We start from the raw sequence: 26,303 nt of genomic DNA, 5'->3' as shown, positions 1-26,303 counted from the left end.
ATCTATTCTCTTTATAATGTCCCCCCCCCCAAGTCCTTCTCAGGATCTCCACTCACACTATGCAATATAATACCTGATCCTATAAGAATATAGGCTTTCTGAGGGCAGCGACTGGATCCATTTTTGTTTTGTATCTCCAGTACTTAGCATATAGTGAGTACTTGGTAAATGCCTTTTCATTCATTCTTTAAGGAGGAGTAACGTGAACCAAATCTGCAAGGAGAGATTACCAAATGAGATGCAGAGCCCTTTGTAAAGCTTTCAATGAATGTCAGTTATTATGTCTTTGAGTGGGTAGGAGGCAGATTGTGGAGTACTTTAAATGATAGGATCAAAAATGTGTAGCAACAGGGAGCCTCTGAAGGTTTAAGAGTGAGAGAATGGCGGAAGGTCTTGTGCCTAAAGAGCATGACTGTGGTTATTATGAAAAGGATGGATTAGAAGGGGGACTATGAGGAAATTATTGGAATAAATGGTCCAAGAGAAAGAGAGGGGATGAAGGCCCCAACTAGCCCCCTGTGCACTAGGTAGGAGAGATGCTGGAGAGGAGGAATCACCATGTCTTGGCAATAGTGCAGAGGGAAGAACCACTCCAAGGGTGGGGGCCTGCCTGGGGGGCTGGGGGATGCCATTGCCCTCCTCTGCTGGTCAGTTGTTCCCTCACGTCCAGCTCACCGAGACCTCGTGTAGGATTTCCCTGGCAAGGATCCTGGAGTGGCTTACCATTTCCTTCTCCAGTGGAATTAAGGCAAACAGACCCCAAATGGCTTTGGCAGGGTCACACCAAGTCCAGGCCCAGGACTTGATCCACTGTGCCATCAAGCTGCCTCAGTGTGCTCATAAAAACAGAGAAATTGGGGAAAGGGAATGATTTAGTGCCGGAGAGGAAGAGTCAGAGAAAGAGGCGGTAGGATTTGAATTGGGCTTTCAAAGATGTAAATTCAATGGACCCCAAATCCTTTATTGAGAGGCAGCATGGTGGAGGGAATAGAGCACCAATTTTGGAGTTGGGAAACTTTAGACACCTCCTAGCTATGTGATACTGAACAGTCACGTCACTTCTCTGGGTCTCAGTTCCTCCGTTTGTAAAATGTGGTGATTTAATTCCATGGGTTCCAAGGATCCTTCCTGCTCTAAAGCTTTTTTCGAGAACTCATTTTAATGGGAGGCCTTTCCTAATGCTCAGGGCCTTGTGGCTTCTTTCTGAATGTTGTATGATTGTAACAACCCAGTTTGTCCTCAAACAAAGGTAGAAAAGATATACCTCCCTCCCTCCTCTGGTGGGGGACTATGGATACAGGAGAGTGCATTTACTGACAGGCTTGAGTAGTGTGTTGTTTAATAGATTTGGGGATCCTACTTCCCCTACTCTCTTTTTTATTCTTTGTCACTCAACGTGGCTTCTCTTTGTGGAGGAATGAGAGATCTAATTGAAAATGAAGTGCTATAAAAATGGAAGATAGGAATAAGAATTTCAAAGAAAATAGAGCAGTCTTTTTTTGTGACAGTGAAGAACTGGAGGCAGAGTTAATGCCCTTCAGTGGCAGAATGGTCAAACCGAGCATGGCAGAGGAATAGAATGGAATATAAGTGCATTATGGGAAATGGTGGGTGTGCTGGGTACAGAGAAGCCCAGGAAGATGAATGGATCCAGAGGAAAGTAGGCAGACCTAGGAAAACACTGTACACAGTGCCTTCAGCAACAAAGACCACAACAGATCTCCCAAAAGCAGAGAGGTTGTGACAAAATTGTAAAGCTCCAGCAGGACTCAAATGAGAGGACATCCCCGTGCTTTGTGGAGGCAGGAGGTCTACAGGAATTACACACTGCACAAGTTTAGGATGTGGATTTGTTCCTCTTAAAAAATGATTGTTGGGGGCAGCTGGTTGCTGCAGTGGAGAGAGCACCAGCCCTGAAGTCAGGAGGACCTGAGTTCAAATCTGGCCTCAGATATTTAACACATCCTAGCTACGTGACCCTGGGCAAGTCACTTCACCCCAATTGCTTCAGAAAAATAAATAAATAAATGGATGAATAAAAATAACTGATATAGAAGGGAGAGAGGGAGAATAAGGATAATCATGATGATGTCAATACCAGAAGACATTAAAAAAACTTGTTTGTAAATTAGAGAAAAGCGAAAAGGCCATCTTCTCTACAGTCCACCTGCAGAAATATCCTCCACCTTGAAATATCCCCAAAAAACACCCCTGTGATCACTGGCTCAGGCGTTTGAGCTCCCTGCTTTCCTGCTTTAGCTGCTGCTGTGCTAATTTCCTACAAAACCTGAAAAGAAGTTCATTTGGAGTCATTTGTTGTACTAGGCCAGAGGAGAGCAGTTGTCTGGAACCAAGACTGGTCTTCTCATTAGAAGAAAATCATTTGGATCTAGGACCACAAAGAAGGGCAGTGGGTTATAGGACTCGTTAGTCCCATGTCAAGGTCTTGAGAAATGTCAGTCATTCTTCTCCCATCACGCTGGATTATTGGGTTTGGGTTGTAATAAAAAAACGATTTTTCTTCACACACTTATGACAAAAAGTAAGCCAGAAATCCGCTTCTGCCCTTGAAATATCCGTGGACGCGGAAAGCCTTGGAGCGACTCCACGAGAAGGGTCTGAATCGGATTCTCTATTCATTAACCTTGAGGCTGAGCTGGCCAATGCTCCAGGCTGTGCGGACATTTCTTCTGTCTCCCTAGCAACCCAGTAGCATTTGCATGCAGTAGTTAGGAGGAAGAAGCCAGTATAGATGGGTCACTGTGCACTCAATTTGTTGTTTCCTTTTTATATATATAACTTATCATCAACAAACACAAACCTGCAGAAAAGAACAAAACTGATTGTAGTGAACGAAGCCCATGAACTATGATGCTAACAAAAGTGGCTAGGATTTTCAGGATTAAATAATTATCTTTAAGGAGAAATAAATGGCAAATAGACTGCTAAATAAAACCGAACAGGCTTCCATAGTGCTCTTTCTGTACTGTGAAGGCAATAGAATCGAGCCACGTTAATGTATGTCTGTCTTATTATGCCCTTTCTACCTACGAGAGATTTCTATTTCTCTTGCAAGGTTGTGCTTATCTTGTCAGACTCTTAGCTCGTTGCATTAAACATGAAACGCCCTTGTTTCTGCTATTCTCAAGTGTGTGTTTAATAAGGTGGTAGCAAAGTTGCCTCTTTGTTGGTGGTCCCTCTGAACCCCACTTTGTTCCCTTCCTTTGAAAAAAGAGTTTTATGGAAAGTCTTTTTGCAGCCCTTGGATGAGCGGGAATGTTCCTTATAGATGGTTTGGCTCGTTCCCTTTGCTGAGCACCAGCGGGCTGCCATCAGCCTTCTTGGAGTGTCTAATCTGGCTCTCAGCCCTGAAGAGTTTCCAGATCTCTCCACCTGGGTGGGCAGCTGTGGGCCCCACACCCATTTTGGATTTACTGCCTTATGGTCAGGGACTTAATAAGCCGGATTTGTGAAGAATGTGACATTGTGGTTCAGAAAGGGAAACGAGTCAGGGCAGGACTCCTCTGCTCATGGAGCCCGGTAGACCTTGCCGACTGAGTGGTTAGTCTACAGGTCTCTGAGTCGGCAGCTTGTGATCAATCATGCTTACTATTTACAAGGGCCCATTAGATCCCTGAGTGTGCAGTCGGAACTGGAACTGGACACGTGCTAAGTTACCCTGCCTCTACCAGCTGCAGCAGGGAGCTATGGAGAAGAATCAATTCTCCCATTTGCAGAAAAGAAAAGAAAAAAAAAAAAAAAAGCCAGCCTCCCTCAGAGGAGGCGAGCACTTCCCCAGTGCTACGTGGGCTTCATCAGAGCAGGGACATGTAATTTGGGCTCCTCTGCTCCCGTTTCTAGTGCAGTGACTGTCATGTACTGTAGTAGATCCTTCATAAATGCTGTTGAGTGAATGAATGAATGCAAAGTCCTGAAGACTGGAGATCTGGCCATGAGCCCCTCTGGTAGCCGAATCCCTCAGTAGAGTCCTTCTTCTGGAACCCTTTTCCATTCCCTTGGTTATTGGGGGCCTCAAAATAGACCTTGAGCTTTTTCTTATTTGACTTAAAATGCAACACGAACAGAGGTCTGCAGCTTTTCTGCATCACTGGCCTGTCTGGCTCTTTGTGGTCCCTCAGGAAACTGGGACAGTAACTGATGCAATTTAGAGCCTTCCTCAACAATGTGGCGAGGCTTCCAGGGGAGGCTGGCTTCAGAGGCTTTGATTTCTTTAAATGGCTCATCACCTGGTGAAAGATCAGATGGAGTATTGGCTTAAGAGCCGCCCAGCAGTTCAGGGTATGTAGGTTAGACAGATAGAGACATACATCTGAGCTGTATTTTTATATATGATGTCATTTTCCTGCTAGCTCTTAACTTGGTTCTTGTGTTCGAAGACCATCGGAAAATGGCGCCCTTGTGGGACCAAGATGGCGCCTTCCCATGTAGGATTCTGTCGGAGTGAACTAAGAAGCACATGGTCTGGTGGGAGTTGGATCTGAGACAGGATGCTCCCTTTAATGAGTACTGAGTGACTCGGTCACATAACCGAGGGGTTTTAGTCCATCTGTCAAATGGGGGCATTGGATTAGTTCTTCTCCAAGCACTCTCTTGGTTCTAGATCTGGGATTCTATTATCTGAAAACCCAGGTTCAAATTTTGGCTTTGTTTCTTATTCTTATGATCTGCACCCTGGGGAGCCTCTATAAAATGTCGGGGTTATCACTGTCACTCAGTCACCATCTAGTGAGAGCTTACTGTGCTGAGCATGAGAGATTCAAGAAAGTTTTTAAAAGGCAGTCCTTGCCCGCAAGGAGCTCCCTCTCTACAAGGAGTTAGACTATTGGTGACTGTGTAGTTCGAATGACCAAGATCGGTCCAAGAGACCCTCCTTCCCAGCTGTGGATGTAGAAACTTTCATATACTATCAGACTCAGTTGTTAGTTTTGTTAAATTGCTTTTTGTTTAGTTTTGTTAATTTTTTTTTCTGTCATAAAGAATGGTTTTTTGGGTAGGAGAGTTAGAAACATATGTTGGGAAACAAAGACAATGTGAAAACAGATTATACATATTTATATTTACATATTGTGGATGCATATACATATATATACACACAGAGACATATTTTCCAGCAGCTTGGAACACAGTAGATAGAAGAACGCCCAACATGGAGTCAGGAAGACTCATCTTTGTGAATTAAACTCTAGCCTCAGTCATTGACCCTGTGACCTTAGGCAAATCACTTAACCCTGCCTCCCTCAGTTTCCTCATCTGTCAAGTGAGCTGGAGAAGGAAACGGCCAATCGCTCCAGTATCTCTGCCAAAAGTGACTGAACAGCAAATAGATGGCTTTAATGAGGCTTGGACTGGTGGACCTCTGAGGTCCTTTTTAGCTCTAAGTGTGGGATCCCATCATCCCCTGAGGTCATTTTGCCATGAATACAATGTCCCGAAGGTCTCGGGGCTTTATTTTGTTTGACTTTTGTAGCTGGCTTTCAAGGTGCTGAACTAGAGGAGACAGCCAAATGAATGATAGTCTACTCTGGCAGAGACTGGGTTTGCACCAATGGAATGACTCCAAACACCAGCTACCAGGAGTCACATGGTCTATGTGCTTAGTTCTGGGAAAAGCTGGTCATAGGAGGGGGGGTGACTTGCAGCAACCCTACCCTCACAATGGGAAAAACAGCTCCCCAAAATGAGGAGGTCTGTCATGGGCCGGTCTTGATGAAGGACACCTGTCACCCCAAACTCCTCCATTTCTTGCAGTTTTATCAGGTTAGGAATTCTGGGAATTGTTGCCAAAAAGGTGATTGTTGAATCCACAGGAAGAGAGAAGATTGGGTGGAGGGGAGCCCCGTATGAGGGCCCAGCATGGCGCCAAGGATAAATGGGTAGACAGGGATATGGAAGAACGAGGAGAGAACAGCTTTATAAAAACCCAGAGAGGGGATGTTTTGGGAAAAGGAGGTGATCTGCTGGGTCAGGGGCTGCAGATGAGGAGCGAAGATTTGGCTTTTCCAGCTCCAGGGTCCTTGGAACCTCAGCAGGGGCAGCTCAGTGGGGGAAGGCAGAGACTCAGTGGGAGGACAGAGAAGACCATTCTTGGCTGGTTTGTTCCAAGGCACCAAATTGACATGGAAGAGAAGGGAGAGCCTGGAGGCTTCTCCGGAGGACTTAGTAGCCACTCAAAAGCCGGACAGGGGCACTCAGGCTGCCCAAAGTCAGGGCTCCCTGCTGCGCCCAGCTGTGCACAGCACCTCAGAGAAGGAAGGAAGCTCACCGCCCCCGGAGCAGTCTAACAACTCAGTCATCGGGCCTCGCCTAAAAAAACATAGCTAAGAACCAGAGGAATTCTTAGGGTTTGTGCTCTGAGCTTTCTGGGCTTTCTTGCCTTGCCCTCCCTTGTGACATGATGACATAGAGGAGCCCCTGACTCCCTACTTGGAACTTAGTGACTCTTACTTGATGTGCAACACTAATTATCCAACCCAGTAAGCATTTGTAATGGAAGGCACTCTGCTGGGTGCTAGCGATCGCAGAATGAAAATGAGATCATTCCTGCCCATTTTTAGGGGTGTTCGCAGATGTGGGGTGGTCTAGATCAAGAAGTCTTAACTTTATGTGGGTGTCATATCGACCCCTTTGACAATCTGGCAAAGCCTATGGCCCCATGATCAGCATGATGTTTTTAAATGCCTACAATGAAATAACTGGGATTATAAAGGAAATCAATTACAGTGAAATAATTCTCCAAATATATTTTCAAAACACAAGTTTACAGACCTCTGAGTAAAGAAAAACCCTTGGTCTAGGTGGTCACTGAGTCCCCTTCCAATGCTGAGAGTATGGGGTTTATAGAGAAACAGAGGCATAAAGATTTAAGGAAACAGCTTTGGTTGGGATCCATCACAAATCCCAGGGAAGTCCCACCAGCAGACAGGCAATGCCGGGACTTCTCTCCAGGCTGGAAAGTTGGAGCGGCCGCCATGACTGTTACAAATGGCTATCTCGTGTATTTAATGGATTGCCATCCAAAAGAAAGGCGCTGTTTATAATTATCTCCAGAATGGGATTTTTCTGAAAAATAACTGCCCAGTTCAGAGCTTTTCAAAAATTAAACCGGGCTGTACCCACTCAACAGACCTCACCAACACCCTTTCCACTCTGGCATCCCCAGGTCTGAGTCAGACAATAGCATGTGAGAGGAAGATCTGGAGGGCATAGTGGATTGCAAACTATCAGTCAATTGTACGATGTAGTAGCCAGGAATTTGGATGCCCCCAACTGCTCCTGTCCTACCACATTTTGAACAATTCATTGTATATTTCTATTTATCCCCTTTACGTTTGTGCTTCTGTATATTGTATAAATGTGTCTCTCCGCAAGTTTGGTCTACGTTTGGATGTTTCATTCTTTGTACTTATTGTTCCAGGGTCTGGCACATAGTAGGTGCTTCAGATTCATCAACTGTAAAATAGGGATAATAATCCCATCTCTCTCCCAGGGTGGTTGTGAGGATCAAATGAGATTTACACAGCGCAACTACTGTATAGGTTACATAGAGTACACAGTAGACAATTAAAAAATGCTCCTTTTCCTCCTTTCTTACCTTCTCTTCCCTTTTTTCCCCTCCCTTCCTTCCTCTTTCTTTATTCCCTCCCTTCTTTCCTTGACTGAATCTGTTTCACTAAGAGCCCATGTGTTCAGAACTAAGTTGCCGTAGTCCCTTTGCCCTTCACCTGGCCAGATCTCTTCTGAAGGGCCATATTCAGTTCTGGACACCACAGCTGAAGAAGGCCATTAATAAGCAGATTCTCGAATCCATGTCACATGGGGATCAGCTGAGATTCGGGGATTCTGCCAAGCCCCTGATGTTCCAGAGAAGGACTAGGGTTTGGGCCATCGCTGAGGACTCTGGGGCACATGAGCCATCCTCAGAGACAAGGAGTTGCTCAGTCACTTTTCCCATAGCTGGGCAAGTGTGGGATTTTCATGAAGTCCTCAAGCTCCTAGCAGTTAATTACATCTCGTTTGCATTTATTGCAGTGGTGGATAAGTAAATGCCAGTTGGAACTTCCCGTGGGCTATGTCTCTCCTATGGGCTCCCAAAGGTTCTTATCTGTCCCCTCTTTAGGGCCTGATTTGTAGAATTAGTGACAATCCACCTCATATTCAAACAGTAATAATTTTAATCCGGTCCCCCCTATTCAGAGCACAGTGAAGCACGAGATTATTGCTCTCTCTGGTAACTGTGAAAATGTGATGGCCCTGCTTGGGAGACTTCTAGGAATCCCAGGTGGGTTCCTGGATCTCCCCCAAACTCCTTCTGACTCAGAAGCAGGTTATATCATCCTCACACCACAGAAGCACAATTAATAATCACCAGACAATTTCTTCTTTGGAAGAGCCCCCGCTGTTGTTGCTAAGACTTGTCCTGCTGAGTCAGAAGCCTCCTGAAAATGCTGAGGGGCAGTGTCCATGTAGGTCCTACCAGGTCCCGTCCAGCTCCTTCCCAGAGCTTAGCCCATCTTGTCTGGCCAGAAGTGCTCAGCACAAAAGCCAGTAAGACCAGACGTGCTGTTTCCATAAAACCCCTGCAAAAATCTGCTTAAATTACCTAAAAGGAAGAATTACCACCTGCTTCTCTCATCCCCCTAAGTTTCATTCCTCAGATAGGGCAGTTAATGCCTCATGGGATAAAATCCAAGGCTTGGATGGACACATTTCAATATGGAAGGGAACCGTGTGAGAATGGCCAATCCTGGATGAGATTGTCCAGTGGGAAGAACTCCAGCCTTGGGATCAGGAGACCTGAGTTCAGGTCCTAGTTGCAACACTTAATACCAGCATCCGTAGGTCAGTGACTTCCCTTTCTGTTCTTTCATTTGCTAAACTGACCTGGCTGCCTCCCAGGGCATCAGGAGGACACTGCGGGGTCAATCTTACGGTCCTACCTCCATGAAAGGGAGTTGTCAATATGATCATCTCTGCCCTCTGGTATCTCATCCTTTCTTGTTCAAGGGAGCTTAAGTAGACGTGTCTAGAAGAAAAATCATTTCTTGTCTTGAGACTTTCGAAAATATTTGATGTTTGGGGGCTCTTGCAAGTGTATAAAATGATTCGTTAAAATTGAATGAGAATATTGGGATGAAAGCTAATCTCCCATGGGCTCAAGCTTGGGACAGTTTCAGGAGCAGACAAGACAAGGCAACAGGTTGATATGTTCCTTCTCTTTGACACACATCATTTTCATTTCTTCAACTCAGTCTCTATATTTTAAAGTCTTTCCATTCTATAGATTTTGAAGATTCCTAGTGTAATAATGTTATTATAAATACATAATAATTTTTATATATTATTATTATAAAAACATAATATAACATATATATTATACATAATGTTATTATAAATACATAATAATATATGATATATAATGTTATTATTATAAATACATAATATATGTGATATATAATATTATTATAAATACATAATAATATATAATACATTATAATAATAATCAATGGGAAATTTCTTTTTTAAAACCTCCTTAAGTGTTTATGGGTCAGTAGGTTCACAGAATATTTGCTCTATGATCCTGACTCGGTTTTGTTGTCACTTGTTGGTCGAGTTCTCGAGAATATTTGAGGATCTGCATTTGTAGCACGTTAGATTTTTGTGATCAGCAGGGCAAGGGGCGAGAGAGCACCAGAAGTGAGAAGCTTCGTGGGAGTAGAGCGAAGGGACAGGATGCTGCAAGGGGGGACAACAGGATGGGAGTCATGCTGGTGCGACCAGCTGCCCTCAAAGCCTTGTGACCTCATTGCTTTTGTGATTGAGGCCTTGGGTCTGCCCAGCAGGACAGCTCCATCGGGATACAGGAGCAGGTGTGGAGAAACAAGAGAAGTAGTGAGTGAGTTGAGTCTGTATGGAAACCGGACACTGACAGGATATTTTAGGCTGTAATGGGCTCACTTCCCTAGCAGATCAAAAACTGAGTATAAGTTTGAATGAATCTTTTTAATGGGTCTCTGAGGATAAAAGGGATTTAATTCAGCTGGGATTTATAATGGTTAAGGAACAAGAAAGATACCAAATTGTACCTTGATACCTTTTCCCCTAAATCCTACCTCAAGTGGATGATTTTCGCAGGCTTCTTCAGACATTGTGGTATTTAAATGTTTTAATAAAAAATTTACTGTGTGTGTGTATACACACATATTCAAATTGGAAGAGCAGAAAAGCACTTTTGAATTTTTTTTTTTTTTGGTCGTGTGGCTTCTGAACATATGGCATCCTCTGTACTGATGGGAAATTCTGTGACGGCAGAAATGGCGTCCAATTCATCACTGTCCCTCCCAGAGAGCACCGAACTGGGCCCTACGCTTCGGAATCAATCATTTTTATTGAAGGAATTACTCCATGGAAACTTGTGGAGATCATGTAACCGAGCCGCCAACCACAACCTAATGGATTAGCGTGCTCTCGTTGTCACGCAGGTCCCTCGAGGGGTATCAAACCCTCTGCAAGGTTTAATCTGCAAGCCAGGACATCCCCAGGACCGGAGCTGGAGACATCCGCTCGTTCTGTGGCTTTCCACTGTGTTCTAGCATCTTTGCCTTGACCTGGGAGGGATTTTTACACTCCTGCTTTGTGGATAGGGTCAAGTCAAGACTCAATTCAGGTTGAATTTATTTATTGTAAATGAATTTAAACAAGCCCAAGGGAAAAACAGCTTTCCCTTCTTGCTGTTTGATTGGCCCATTGATTGGTGGGGAAGGTGGGGAGAGCGGTAACAGTGCTGGAACCAACCCAGGCTTTGCATTCTCTGTCCTGTATGTAACTCACTGTGGCAGATTGATGATGGGAGTGCTGACTCCCCAATTCTGTGTGTGTGTGTGTGTGTGTGTGTGAGACAGAGACAGAGACAGAGACATAAACAGAGACAGAGACAGAGACAGAGAAGGGGGTGGAGAGAGTGGAGAGAAGCCATTCCAATTTGTATAGTGTTCATCAATAACACTTGTGCCTGACCCCTCCACCCCTCCAGGCTGCCATGAATCTGCCCTACCTCCCAAAATGCTTAAACACGCAAGTTTCAGAAAGCCAGGATCCCTTTTCTGGCAGGACTCCTGGAGGAAAGAGCAATAAAGACACAAACCAAAAGTTTCCCGGTGGGCTGAGGTTCCTTGTGGTTTCCTGCATTTTCCTGGGCTGGGCCAGGAATGGGAGTGACCATTCCCTCCCTCCCTCATCCTTCCCACAAAGACTTAGGGATGTGTGGTGGGTGGTCGAGGGATGGGCAGTGAAACTTCATCTCCTTTTCAGTCCTCTACGTTCTGATTTGCCCGATCCTGAAATCTGTAGTTGGGACAAAAGGAGACTTTAGAGCAGAAAGAGAGAGGCCAGAAAATGCTGGAAGCCATGGGATCTGGATATGTGGAAGGTTTCCAAAGTCCTGTTCATGGTCTGTCTCACTGGGTCTAAAACCACCCTGCCAGACAGCTGCTATTGGTACGGCCATTTTTTGAGATGAAGAAATTGATGCCGAGAGAGGTTCCATCACTTGCCCAGTGATGGGCTGAGGATTTGAACTCAGACCTTCCTAACTCCAAGCCCGATTCTCTATTCAGAGTCATGGCTTAACTTGCAACAGTGGAAGGAGTTTAGGGGGGGTGGAACAAGGCTCAGATGGCATCGACCCCCTTGTAGCGGGTCATCTGGGCTAAGGATGGAGCATAGCCAGGGATGCTGGGTTCCAAGGCCTTCAGGTACGGACAAAAGAGGAGGCTCTTAAGTTGCTCCCAGAACTGGGCACACACAGGTTCTTCCTGGGGCTTTCAGGTCCATGTTTATTCCATTCTCCTGGGCAGTTCAGAAGAATAGGAGTGTCAGGAGTGAAGAGAGAAGGGGGGAAAGAAGGCTGAGGCCCCTGAAATTTGCTTTCCTGCCCCAATGCCATAGGAAGGAGCCTAAATCTAGGTGGGAAAGTAGCCTGGAGACCTCCAAGTTTAGAAGATTCCACTAAGACAAAGAATAGGAGGGAGGGGGCACCAAGCAGGAGAAAGGGTATCAGGTAAGAGGAGGGGGCACCAAGGAGGAGAAGGATCAGGTAGGAGGAAGGGCAAGGCCGCCTGTGGGAGCAGGGCTGGAAAACCAGAGGCTTCCCCCAGCCCTGAAAAGAGGGAGACGCTGGAGTTCACCTTGGGGAGCTGGACATTGGCGGGCCCTCGTGTGTCCCTCACTAAGAGGATCATGGGTCTGACAGCCAGTGTGTCCCAGCCCATTTCATAGGCCATAAACCTGCCAGTTGGAAATCTCACTTGATCCAAGAATGAAATGTGGGCAGGAAAGGGCCCTTCCTCCCCGATCCGCGGGCTGTCTCAGGAGGTCTGGCCTTCTCTGGCAGCCCCGAGGCATCAGTCACAGGCTGGCTCAAGTCAGGAGCAGCAAATCCCTTAGAAGCCCAGGGGCCTCTGGGGAAAGGGGCAGAGCAGCGGCAGATGCTGCCCGCCGGTCGCCACTGGTGACCGAGGACACGCAGGGTCCCAGGTTCGTCAGGCAGAGGGCTGGGCTGCTTGTCTTTCTGTCCCCAGAACTGAGCACGTCACCTTGGGCACACTAGGAAAAGCAACTGAATTGGGGCTTGTGGGGCTGGGCAGCCCAGGACGTGCTCCCATGGATGAGCCTCTCCCCCCTCCCCTCAGTTATAAAACAAGGTTAAAAAACGGAGCCGCGCAGAAGAGATTCTCGTGGTCACCTGAGCATCCGGCTCCTCTCCTGTGCACGTTGTAATATTTGTGTCTGTTAAGTTCAAGATTTCAGAAGAAAACCAGGAGTGTCAGGGACCTCCCTAACGTGGAAGGCCACAGATAGCTCGTCCATCACTTGTGGCTGAAGTCACAAGACTTCAGACTAGTTAAGCTAAGGGAGGCTGGGAGGGCGGGGCAGCTGGGTCGCGGCCTGGCTCTGGAAAGCCGGGCCCAGGAGCTCGGGGCTGGTCATGGGGGGGCACGGAAAATGTCTCTTCCAGGGCGTGATGGCGTGAGGGTGACAGCTGAGGCTCCAGGAGCAATGGGAACAGAGGGGCTTCCGGCGGGGATTGGTGGATTTACTCGAGCTTCAATTTTGATCCCGATTCTGTTTCCCGGCCACCATTAGTCAAAGCTTCCGCCCAGAGGAAATAGGGGAGTATTCAGTGGTTTGCATCAATCTGACCGCCGGCCGCGCCTGACACTCACAGTATGTGAGGAGCCTCCGGGGAGAATGTCCAACAGTGAAACAGGGGGAGCCGGGGGGCCGAGGGGAGGCGGAGAGGGAGATCGATATCTCCACGCGGCCGAGGGCAAGAAACAGCGTCCTGTTAAAAGGTCTCCTGGTAGCGATCCGTGCGTGTGATGGAGTGAGGGGGGACGCCTGCCTGGAGAGGGAGAGCCCACAGGCCACGATTACAGGGGAGCCTGTGGCAGTAAGTCATAAAAGACGCCATCCGGAGGGGGCCGAGGTACAGCAGGGCCGGACCCCCGTCCTCCTCAAACCGCAGCCTGGCTCACACACATCGGGGGGCCGATGGTCCAGGGGAACCTGGGGATGGAGACAGTCGCATACTGAGACTCAGATCCCATCTCTGAACTACTGGGAACCTCAGCTTCTCCATGTGGAAAGTGGGGATTACACTGCCGGGGCTCCCCACCTTCAAAGGCAGGTGGTGAGGCTGTGAATAGAGTCAGGACTACTCTTAGTCCAAATCAGCCTCAGCCACGTGACCCTGGATGTGACACTTAACGCATCTGCCTTAGTTTCCTCAACTGTAAAATGGAGATAACAATAGCCCGAACCTCCAAGGATCAGTGAGGTAATCTCGGTCCAGTGTTTAGCCAGTGTCTGGCCCCCAGCAGGCACCACAATTGTTCCTTCCCTCTTAAAGCAGTATGACATCCGACGGCGCGTGTACGCGCTGCATTTGGATCCGAGGCCGTAAGTTCAACCTCAGCCCTGCCCCTTGGGCCCTGTAAGACACTGGGTGAGCCCCTAAACCTCCGGAGCTCCACTTCCTCCTGCAGAGCTTGGCCCTGGTGACCCTGGAGGTCCCTCCCAGCCTTTAATTGCTGTCAATTCAAATGAGTGAGTATACGGCAATACGGCAAGGCCAGGTGATAGCCTCGGCATGGACACACCTAGAAAAGAAGCCCTTCCCCCATTTCAAATCACAGCTCGGCTAGAATTTATCACCTGACGTGCTGGAGGGGTTCATAGGAGAGAACTAATTTGCCCACAAAGCAGCTGGTCCTCGGACCAGAAGCCCATTGCTCTTTTGGCCACACCAGGCCGCCCTCCAGATGAGTAGGGTCCAGAAAAGGGTCCCTGGGCTTGGAGTCACCTTGAAGGAGGTCATTCCATCCCACTTCCCGTCTCCTGCCTCTTTCCCCCTACCCTTCAAGGTCTCCCTCCGCGACATTTCCCCATGCCCTTGCTAGACTCTATCTCAGCACTTGGTATTCTTTGGCGATTCTGTGTTCTGATCTGTCTCTGGCGAATCTGTGGCACCTCGCTGCCCTGTTTGCATTCCTCCCTTTCCAGTTCAGCAGTGATACTAATGACAACATCTCCCACTGCATTAATTCCAGGTGTGTGCCCAGCATCCCGGAGTCCGAAGCTGACAGCACCTCGGAGGCGTCTAGTCTCTGGGCCCTCTTTTAAAGAGCAGGAAATTAGGCCCAAAGAAATGAAACAAATTGCCCCAAACTGCACAGACCCTGCGTGTCGGAGGCAGAATCTGAGCCCCCCTCCTCTAACCCAAGTCCAGAATTCTTCCCACCATAATGTGGTGTGTTTGACCCTTGCCTCGAGATCTGGTAGGGAATTCAAATATTATCATCTCCATTTTTAGATGAACAACCTGAGGGGATGTCATCTTGGCTGAGGATTGGGAGGGGCAAGCAAGGGAACCATCGGAGGGATGTCCTGGGATAAAGACCATAAGAACTTTTTATTTCTATCAGCTGGGGAGTCCTCACTATGTTGAGAACCATCAGCAGCTGGTGTGTTTCTCCTGAGCTGCACTCTACAGCATTTTCTGATGCTTCTTATCCAAAGATAACAGATTTCTAATTCTCTTGTCTACAGCTTTTTAACGGACCCATTGTGCTTGTGCATTAGACTATAAACCTTCAGGTGTAGCGAACAGCGGAGCTGTCCTAGGCTCAGTGCTGATCCCAGCTCCAGATGCTCCCCCCTTCATTGCCAGCAGATGGCCCATTGCAAATGTCCTTGATCACTTCAGAGAGTCAACACTGAGTGCCTTTGATTAGTGGTCGCTTCTCCATGGCATGTGGTGCTCTCTGAGGGGAGGGGAAAGTAGATTTAATAGTGGGCTTTTTTCTCTTATTTGCAGTATTCATTCATTCATTCATTCATTTACTTACTTTCCTGAGGCAGTTGTGGTTAAGTAACTTGCCAGGATCACACAGCTAGGAAGTATTAAGGAAGTCTTAAGCTGGATTTGAACTCAGATCCTCCCGACTTCAGGGCTGGCACTCTATCCCCTGCACCATCTAGCTGCCCCTAGAATTAATATCAAAAGAAATGGAATGAAGTTTTTCTGCACCCATCTCCAAATAGAATGTAAGTTCTCTGAGAACAGAGACTGTTAATTTTTTGTCTTTGTAGTCCCAGTACCTGGCGCAATTTCTGTCAAACAGTAGGTTTATGACATCAGACTGGAAAGCAGCCCAGCATAGGTGACAGAGAGCAAGCTTTGAAGTCAGGAAGGCCCGAGTACAAGTCTCACCTCTGACACATGTTGCCTGTGGGACCCTGAGGAGGTTCCTGAAGTTACAGCGAAAATGTCAGAGTCCGTTGGCAGATGAGCTTTTTTTCATCTGGGAGCTCGTTATATCAGTGAACTCATAGATCCGGTCCCTGTAGAAGCCCCAGAACAGGATTCTGGAAGCTGTTTTCATGGATGGCCACAGAAAAACTCAGGTTCTTGTGTGAGTTAAAACCAAAAGACAAACTTGAGCTGGTTTTATTTTCAGAGATCAAAATCGCAAATAGATCTAAGTTGCCCATTTATTTAAAAAATGACACCAGGGAAAATAACATTTAATAATTATAGCATCCCATATTACTAATAGCTGATATTTTTATTCCTCTGTACAGTTTGCAAAATACTTCATGTGGTTTATATCATTCAATCCTCAATCATCACTTTATAACTTAGAAAGTTATTGCCATCTGTTGCAGCCCATAATTGCCATTATTCCCCACTTTACAAATTAAAGAAAGGAAAAGGAAAGCTCATCAATGCAAGCAATTCAGACTACATCGATTAGGTTCCTGCTAGGCCATTTGCTAGGTGTTTCAAGCATCAGAAAGGCTGTCATGGGAAGAGGGATGAGTCTCAGCTTGGTCCCATTGGACTGAACTGGAAGCAAGGTGTGAAAGTTAGAAAGAAGCCATTTAAATTCAGTGTCAGGGAAAACTTGCAAATCTCTTGGAATCCCCCTCAAAGTGAGCCGGGCTGCCTCAGGGGGCCTTGTAGGGGGATGTCTATTTTGGAGAGGATTGGATTAGATAGTCTTGGAGATTCCCATTTTAAGATGCTATTATTCCTAGAAAGGGAGTAATCTTTGGGAATACCAGTAACTCCACTCAGACCTTTCAGGAGCTGCTTCCCTCTCTCCCGGGCTCCAATCCTAGGAAGGGAAAATGTCCCCTGGAGGCAGCTCTTCATTAAAGGGCATCAAACCCCCAGGAGGTGGCTATTCATTAAAGGGCATCAGAGCCCCCGGGAGGCAGCTCTTCATTAAAGGGCCTCAGATTTAGACTTAAAAGGAACTGCTGAGGACATCTCATCCAACTCCATCATCTTAAAGATAAGAAACCTGAAGTCCAAAATCATATGGTGACTCACCTGGGGTCACAGCGGGAATTCACTGTTGACCTTTGTCCTGTGAACCTGAGGGCGGCGAGCTGCCCTGACTCCCAGGGTAAGGTAATGTCACCCAGTGGGTGCTCAGTTAATTCTCCCTGGAGAATTAATCTAGAGGTTAAGGACAGCTGCTGCTTCAAGGCTGGCTCAAGGTCTGTAGCCTTGTAACGTCCAGCATCCTTCACACCTACGATGGCAATAAACATCCTGTATTAGACGTTCAGAAACAATATGATTCAGATCATCAAAAAACTGCCCAAGAATTCTCTGCCCAAAGCTCATCTCAGTCAAGGGACCGGGAAGCGAACCCCCTTATCTCCAGATTCCTAGGGAAGCCAGCACTGGATTCCTGGGAGCAATTAGAAAGTTATTTACTAATTCCACTTCAGAGTAATTGTCAACATTAGCTACCATCTGCCAAGATCTATTTTCGCTCCACTCCTGATAATCAGGCAACCAGGTCTATTAAGTGCAGAGAGAACCTCATTCCTGCCCTCCAGGCTGACAATCAAGGCTGCCGGGTCCTGGCTAATAGAAAATGTAATGAGAGGGAAGCTGTAGAGGGGAAGCCAAGGTTAGCTAAGCCCGTGCTCTGTCTTCGCCCTGTGGGGAAGGTGAGGCCGGCGGCCCCCAGGTCCTGGAAGGAGAAGAACCCATCTTGGCAGATTCTATGAGCCCCAAACCCTATTTGCAAAGTAATAAGCTTGCCCCGGATCCCAATAAACTAGAAAGTAGGCTGGGTTCTCATCATTTCCCTGCTCGGAGTGTCAGCTTGCTCATCTGCACATGGGAAGGATTAGCCCTGTAGTTGGGGTCTTAAAGGTGCCCGGCCACCCCTGAGGTGACCCGGAAGGTCTAGTTGTTATCATTCTCACTATTCACATGCTGGGGGACGGCTGGGGGTCTCCGGTCCCCTTAGGCCAGTGCTATGGCCCTTCCCTCACGTTCCATGCCTCTTCCCACCAACCTCAGGTTATGGAAATGCTTGTTTATGTCATAAATTAGAAATAAAATCATTTTTAAAAAGGCAAAGAAAGGACAATTTCACCTTCCAATGGGTCTCGTGAATCCTACTTTACAAATGAAAGAAACAATAAGCATTTATTAAGTGCTTACTGTGTGTATTATACCAAGCAGTAGGGGATAAAAGAAAGGGGAAAGTGATTCTGCTCTCAAGGAGCTCACATTCTAATGGTGGAAACAACAGGTACATTGCTAGGGGTACAGAGAGCACTGATGAAAGGTGACCCTAAGGCGCAGAGCTCTAGCAACGGGGGACCCAGAAAGGCCTTTTGAAGAAGAGGGCACCACATTTGCCAATGGCTCCCAGGGATGGAGCCCAGCCGGGTCTTCCTGACTCCAAGTTCATTGGGGCTTGCTATGGAGCATTTTCCCAAGGGAAGGCTTCCTAATAAGCAATTGCTTAGGGAATGTGATTGGAGGGGAACACAAAGGCTTCCTGGCATTCTGCCATCAAAGATCCATTCCTTTATGTTGAATTGTCCCCAAAAAAAGAGATATGAGGAGTTGCTTGCCTTCCTGTGGAAGGGGGTTCCTTCAGGGGTAGAACAAAACATAGAACGTAAACTTTTTCAAAGTATGACTGGGGATCGCTTTCTCCTTTTTCCTCTTCATCTTCTCCTCATCCTCCTTCTTCTTCTCCTCCATTGTTATTATAATTATTATTATTTTGCTGATGTTGGCAAGGTCAAGGGTTTAAATGGCAAGAACTTTGTTTCTGGGACCTCAGTGTGCAATTATGGCTGCAGCTTTCAGGAACACTGGCCGGGCGGCCTCTCCTGGGGTTGTTCTGGCTCTCCCTCAGGGTGTCTGGAAGCCTCAGTGAGATGGCTTTGGCTGCCCTGCGGTAGTAGTTAGTGTTGGTGGATGGATGGTTTGAGGGTAGCTGGCCAGGAGTGGATGGTGATGATCAAGCTCTCTTCTCCCCTGTGAGAATTTTCGGGGCTGGGCTGGTGGTTTAGGAGATACTGTGATTCTCAGGCTTTTGGCCTCGAGACCCTGAATTGTCTCCATTGAAGATTAAGGGAAGATGATGGTCAAGGAGGTGTCTGATATGCTGATCCTCCTGGCTGCTTCAGCTTGCTATCCTAGCTGCTCTGGAAGTGGTAGTTGGCTGGCAGTTGGAGGGCATGACTGGCAGGGATGCCCCTGGCCAGAGGTTCTAGCCTCCAAAACAGGGCTCATCCTGTGGCACAGCCTCCCTCTCCTATCGGGATTTGCTTCCCTGATTATAGATGAAAGAGGAAATCCCTCGAGCTATTAGTGAAGAAAAAGCCATTACTCTTCTCGTTCCCACAGCCTGAGAGTGGAGTGCTCCTGTAGCCTCTCTTCACTTCACTTCACAGCCCCTCGGGGAAGAACGTGCCTGAAAGGAGCCCAAGAGTGCCCACCTCTGCTCTGTGAGGGAGAGGAGCCCAAGTGGGAGGGGGGAGCTCCACCAGCTTGTCAATCAGCCTCAGCCTCCCCTAGGATAGTCCCGAAGGCTTATTTGCAGTAGTCAGTGGAGGATTTGTGTCTCTGGTGTTCCAGGAGTGGACACTGCACGAGGAGCAAAGCTGAGTCTGGAGGGACGAGTGTTCTCCAATCATCCTCTCCCACCCGTCCAAGCGCCATTTCTCCAGCACAGCCCGAACCACGTCTCTTCCCTACACAAAAGGCTCGCCAAACATGCCTTCTTCTCTCGAGTGTTTTAAGCTCCCAAATCTGCCCCCATGTCACCAAAGCAGGCGATTTGCCATTCTCTGCGCGATGCTTTCGTTTCCTGCCCCCCTTTCCTTTGCCCAGGTGGTCCCTCCTGGATGGAATCCCCAGGCCATTCAAGGCTTAACTTGAGCTACTGTTCCTCCACCAGCCTTCTGTGATTCCCCTTCCTCTGCATCACTTTGCGTACATACGTTCTGTTGATGGAGGCTCCGGGTTTCTTATTTCTGTGGAAAGCCAACAAGGCCGGGACCGCTCTCATCTCTCGGTCTTCTTTAAGCATCCGACAGCTGCCTGGTTACCAAAGAGCCGGGGAGAGTCCCAAGTGCCCCAGTGGAGGCTGAGGGGCCACTGTCAGGCTCCCCCGGGGGAGATTTGTGAGCTTCTGAGCTCAAAGTGCAGGGGAAGAAGAGGCCCAGGATGCGCCTTTTAGCCTGAGAACCCGCAAGAACTTGTCTGCGGGAGGGCAGAGGGGAGAATGGGAGGGGAGGGAAGCAGGGAATGCCGATGTGGCTTTCCAGACTGTGCAGACCGATTAAGGTGTCAGGTTTCTCCATAACTGTGAAAATGGAAAGCAGCAGCAGGGCCGTGAAAGGCGGCTGGCTCCTGTGGGGCTTCTTACACATAACTGGGGGCCATAAAACGCGCGCAGGGGAATAGTTTGTGGGAAATCAGCTCTCAGCATCAGCCGGCGAGGGTGGGGTGGAGAGAGGAGGGGCTCCCGGGAGCGTGAGTGGACTGCCCACCCTCTGGGCTCTCCCTCTTATCTCGCTTTCAACGACTGCGATCGTGCTCCATAAGCCCAGCCTCCTGGAGAGGGATGGTTAAACTTCCTTTAAAAAAGTTCGCTGGTGGTTTTGGTCTTTTCTGCCCCCGTCATTTCTCAGTCTATTACCTTGAAACAAAGGCCAGCAGTCACACCGAACTGGTGATGTGTGTAATGTTCTGCCCCCGTCGCCCTCCACCTCTCCCCCAACAGGTAGAAGCAGGTATTGACATCTGTTTTCTAGATTGGCCATTTTAGGATCATTCTCCATGACCAATAATCTTGGAGGTCCCACACGCTCGTGGCCAGTTCCCCGGGGGAGGCCCCCTCAGAAAAAAGGGTTTTTCTAACATGGGGGGTTTTCTTCTCGAAAGTTTCTCCATCTGAGATCACTTTGTTTTCTCCCGACAGGTAAACAATGAGAACGTTGTCAAAGTCGGTCACAGACAGGTGGTGAACATGATCCGCCAAGGAGGGAACCACTTAATCCTCAAGGTTGTCACGGTAACCAGAAACCTCGATCCTGATGACACAGCCAGGAAGAAAGGTGGGTGCTCCCTTGCCGGTGGGACCACGGGCCACACCCTGGTCTGGCCAAGCCCGCCGGGACTGGCAGGGCGGGGAGGGGGCGGGAGGCAAGAGGGTCCCATTCATGCTCATGACTCCATCTGAAAACCACCCCCCATCTTTAGGAACTGCTTTTGTAACTGAAGCCTCCGCGCCCACTGGATTGAGACATTTATGAAAAGAGCGTAGGAGAGGCTGCTTCTCCTTCCCTGATAAGAAAACTCTTGTCGCCCTTCCCCCTTGTCTTGATTCCAAGTTGAGAAGTAGGAAGGAAAACAGCCCGCTGACCTTGGGTTCTGGACAAAGCCAAGGGACCGTGGCCAGTGCCGGGATCGCCCTCCGGGCCCGCCCCTCGGGGGCACAGAAGCTGCCGTGTAATGGGGACCCAGAGACGTCCTGGCGGCCGGCCTGGCCCGAGTGGCTGCTTCCAGCTGGTGGGGAGGAGGGGGGCCATGTCTGTCAGAGGCTCTGGAGGCCTCTTGGTTCTCTCCTCCTGGAATCTGCCGACCTTCAAGGCCACGGAGAGTAAGGGGAAGAGTCACGAATTGGGCATCATAAAAACAAGGGGCTGGGAACCTGGAGCAGCCTTTCAGGGGTCCCTCCAGCTCTGTAGGTGGGGAATTAGGACTGAGAACCTCATAAAACAGGGGCTTGGAACTTGGGACAGCCTTTCAGGGGTCCCTCCAGCTCTTTAGGTGGGAAGGTAGGAGTGAGAACTTCATAAAACAGGGGCTGGGAACATGGAGCAGTCTTTCAGGGGTCCCTCGCTCTTTGGGTGGGAATTAAGACTGGAGAGCCTCAGTTTCCTCATCTGTAGAATGAGCAGATTGGAAAGGGTGCCTGGGAGGTGCCCCCCAGCTGTAGCCTTAGGCCCCGAAGCCTCGTCGCCAGAGCAAGCACCACACTAAGGTCACTCGGGCAGAGGAGCCCCCAGCAGAGGCTTCGACGTGGGCACGGGCTCCACGAGTGGCCATTTGCTGGGGCTCACGCACTAACCTCCATCTCCCCAAGCACCTAACGCGGCCCCGCCGGGGAGCAGCAGCCGGCCCACGGTGACCAGGGGCTGCTACTGCCCCGCCTGTGCACAGAGCCCCCGACTCCAGGGGCGATCCAGGAAGAGGGGCCTGCCGAGTCCCAGACTCTGCCACTAGGACCCCTGAATTTTTCTTTTCATCCCCAACCTTGGCCGCCCTCAGCAGGGCCCGGGCCCAGGACCTAATAAACCCATTTTTGATGAGCTCACGTCTCCATCCAAGCCGGGCCTTCCCTTCTGGCCTCTGAGCTCGGGGCCGGGCCGGGCGAGGGGCCGAGGGAGGGGGCTTCTCCCCAGTCTGTCTGTGCACACAGGCGAGAGCGGCTTCTCCCGGAGGGCCCGTCACGCTCCATCCTAAACGCACTAATTTCCCAAGCCCACCGTGATCATCTAATAACCGTAACCTGGAAATATCCCGCCCGTGACTGGCCCCGAGGCTCCGCTTCACCTCCGGCTGGGGCCCCTCCCAGGGCCGGCGTCACGGGCGGCTGTTTCCACGCTGGGGAAGCCCTGAGCTGGGGGCCTGGGTCCGGGCCCTGCTACTGACGCTCTGTGTCTGCTTTTGTTTACTCTTCCGTGAAGCCCCTCCGCCTCCCAAGCGAGCGCCGACCACAGCCCTGACCTTGCGGTCTAAATCTATGACCTCCGAGCTGGAAGAGCTTGGTAAGCGCCCCGGGGTCTCACAGCATGCTGCGGGAGGAGAGACGGGCCCGGGCCCTCGAGAAGCCCCGGCCGGGACGCTGCGGCCTGGGGGCGCCCGGGACGCGCATGGCCCTCCCTGCATGACGCTGCCCCCTTAGAAACCGCTTTCGTCCCGTTTGCGAATGACCGTGTGGGAGGCTGACGTGCGAGTGGCTCCCGGCTCCCCGTCTGACGTGCGGTGACGTCATCTGTGTGTTGGGGGGTGTATTTGGTGACGTTCTCAGGGACATTTGAGAGTGAGTGTTGCCCTCCTGCCCTTCCATGGGATCTAATATTGTTTTGTTTTGAATTTTTGGGCCTCTCACTAGTGGACAAAGGTAAGTGTCCGGGGGGCGACTTCAAGGGCCCTTTGCTCTGGTTGGCTTTCGGGGGAGCGCTGAGCACTTAGCCCAGCAGTGTGGAAACGTGTGGGGGAAGGGACAGACAGACAGAGGGCTGCGGGGTGCCCAGGCCCGTTCCTCTGGCGCAAACGGCCGTTTTGGAGAATAGCGTTGCCCTTAGGGTCAGTGCTCTCTGTGTCCTCCCGAGGGATGGAGTTGAGGGAACTCTGCCCTGGGAGGCCAAGTAACTGTTCCTGGCTGATGGCCGCAGAGGGAGCGGCCATGGCTGTCCATGTAGGCCGTGTCCCCGCAGGGTGTGTCCCCGCAGGCCGTGTCCCCGCAGGATGTGTCCCCGCAGGCCGTGTCCCCGCAGGGTGTGTCCCCGCAGGATGTGTCCCCGCAGGCTGTGTCCCCGCAGGGTGTGTCCCCGCAGGGTGTGTCCTCCCAGGCCATGTTCCCATAGGGTGTGTCCCCGCAGGGTGTGTCCCCATAGGCCGTGTCCCTGCAGGCCGTGTCCCCGCGGGATGTGTCCCCGCAGACTGTGTCCCCGCAGCCCTCTGCTCTTGTTCAGTGGATGGGCCGGTGTGGAAGGAGCTGCTCAGGGAGACAGGGCCGGGTGGCCTGATTCTGTCACCTTGGACTTCCAAGGCCGGCGTCTGTGCTCTGCCCTCAGAAGTCATGAGAGAAACAGCCCCCCTTAATCATAAAGAAAATGGCCTGGCCACGTTGGTCCCCAATCCAAAACCCCCAAAGGAGACTAGTGTCCCTGGCAGTGGGAGCGGGAGCCGAGGGGACAGGAAGGGCAAACCCTCCATGCCCGAGGCTGAGAGCGGCTGTCATGGCAGCCGTAGCTCTGTGGCTTAACTGTTGCCCTTAAACTGAAGCCATTTTTATCGCCTTCTGCTCTGAACCCCTCCCCATTTGACTTTAGAAAGCAGCTCTATTTCCTGCTGTTCACCACACGGTCCACGTGTCTCGGTGGCAGGACCCTCTCCAACTCACCCCTGCAGCCCCCAGAATGAACCCCGGGGGGAAAGTTGATTCTGAGCAGCTGCTTTTTTTTTCAGTCCAAATATAAATTTTATATGGATCCCATTAACTCAACTTACTTAGTTTAGTTTTAGCTTCTTGTGGTCTTTTGGGACCCTGACTTTGTCCCTGATACATCAGGTCCGTCTCCTAGTCTCGCATCATTTGGACAAGAGAAATCTTGCCATCCACGGACAGCACACAGAACGGTGGCAAAAATAAAAGCAGAGCCCCCCGAGGTCCTCCCCTAGAGACCTGAAAAGCTACTATCGAGGGTCTCGCCACTCAGCAAGTCCTGAGCCCACCAAAGCTGAGCTGTCGGCTCGCCGCCATCTTGTCCAGCGGGCAGCACATGAGTGCTTCCCAGAAATCAGTGCAGCGTGCTCCCAGCACCCCCCGTTCTGCACATCAGGCGACTCTTTCTAATCGCAGCATCACCCCTGATTCCGACACGTCCCCAAACCGTGACAGAGTCTGTTCTTTTAACGACGGGTGCTACAATTTTGCCCGGCGGCAGGTGTGAAGACTTTATTCTCTTTTGTGATTTTTAAAAAATGGGACAATGTTTGCCCTTCTCCAGCTCTGGGGCACCCTGCCCCCTTCAGCGAGAGCTTTCCGTCACCCATAGTGCCTTCACCGTCACATCCACCAAATCTTCCAAGACTTGGGTTTCCCGGTATGATATAAAGATGCTCTCTTGCCACATTAGCCATCTTGGGAACCACAATCACCCTTCCCATCCAAGATTAGTTCTTGGCCAAGAAAAAAAAAATGAAAGATGAGGGGTCATCTGTCTTGCCTTTGTTTATTGTCATCCTGTCCTACTATGTGCTACTCATTGGGCTAAGCACTTTACAAGTATTAAATCACTGAATCCTCACAACTAGCCTGGAAGGTAGATGCTATTATTATTTCCATTTCATAGAAGGGACAACTGAGGCAAACAGAAATGAGGTGACTTGCCCAGGGTCACATGACTAGTCAGTGACCAAGGCTGGATTTGAACTCGGAACTTCCTGACTCTAGACCTGATTCTCTGTCCACTGTATCTCTCTATGTGCTTAACTGTCATCTCCAGCTTTGGCTCCTGTTCACTTCCTATTTTTGGCGCTCTGCTTACAGCGCTGTGCTGCGACTTTGGGTTCCTCATCTGCTCTTTTTCCTCGTTTCCACCCCCTATATGTGCCTTTTTAAAACCCCAGCTGGTCTAGGAGTTCCCTGTGTAGCCACATTTGTCTCTGTTGGCAGCCCACCTTTTTTGCTTCTCAGTGGAATAATTTCTGCTTCTGTTTTATATAGTTATTCTTAAAGGCTTCTCATTCTCCCAACTTCCCCTATAAAGGATTAAGCTATTAAAAAATAAGTTAAAATTTTAAAAAATTAAAAAAGACCAAGCCCTTGTATCCTTCCTGTTCATTCTCTGTAAACCTTGTACCCATTCTTCCCAAATCTAAAGACTACATGTAACTCTACTCAGCTTTCCTCCCCCTCCCGATGACGTAGAAACTCTGAGAGGAGGGGTCTTCTTCCCCCCACCTCCGTTCCTGTTGTTTTTTTCTTTAGTCAGTAAGTCAATCAATGAGGATTTATTCTTTAAGGACTTATCTGTTCCTACACTAGGACTGGGGATCCAGTAAGAGGCAAAAGCAGGATGCAACAGCTGAGGTCTGCCCTGGCCCATCTCCACATCATCCCATGCTCTTTGGGACCCATTTCCCGAATGCCCCATTGGATTCCCCTTGGATCCCAGAGGGCCGTTGTATCCCCCCGCTACGGGGAAGTAGCTTTTGGGCCGTGTTTCCCCTCCAGGTCCCCCCATTTCCCCACATGTACCATTCTGCTACATCGATTATCTATTCTGTTGGGTCTCGGGCCAAATCTCAGTAATAGCTATGAGATCGAATCAACGTGAGTGACAAAGATGGACATTTTCTTGCTGATTATCTTCTTGGATACTGTCTCCCATGAATTGCTGGTTCTCTTTTCTGCCGACCTCCATCCTACGCCATAACTACGTTCTCTGGAGACCAGGCTTTGGGATCTGTATGAAGAGCTTTTTTTCTCTCCCTTTTCAAGCCTTCTTGATCAGTCATAGAACTCCAGGATATGTACACATATATATGTCAATGAGGCATGTGTGTGTTGATGTGTGTACACACATATACAGCATATCCCCAAAGTATCAGCGCAGTTTTAGGCTATTAAAGATAGATATAATACACACACACACAC

The 26,303-nt window shown here is 49.3% G+C and overlaps 1 protein-coding gene across 5 annotated transcripts in view; it reads left to right on the top strand.

Annotated features, from left to right (window-relative positions):
- SHANK2 (SH3 and multiple ankyrin repeat domains 2) overlaps positions 1-26,303 on the top strand; it is a 483,554-nt gene that overhangs the window by 418,281 nt on the left and 38,970 nt on the right. For all 5 annotated transcript variants that reach the window (XM_051965794.1, XM_051965793.1, XM_051965791.1 and 2 more), the window contains 2 exons: positions 20,832-20,967; positions 22,603-22,683. In XM_051965794.1, coding sequence (XP_051821754.1) covers positions 20,832-20,967; positions 22,603-22,683 — 217 coding nt within the window. The remainder of the gene's footprint in view (positions 1-20,831; positions 20,968-22,602; positions 22,684-26,303) is intronic.

This window comes from Antechinus flavipes, chromosome 6, assembly GCF_016432865.1.
Source record: "Antechinus flavipes isolate AdamAnt ecotype Samford, QLD, Australia chromosome 6, AdamAnt_v2, whole genome shotgun sequence".
Lineage (NCBI taxonomy): Eukaryota > Metazoa > Chordata > Mammalia > Dasyuromorphia > Dasyuridae > Antechinus > Antechinus flavipes.
This window is presented reverse-complemented; position numbering and strand designations above follow the sequence as displayed.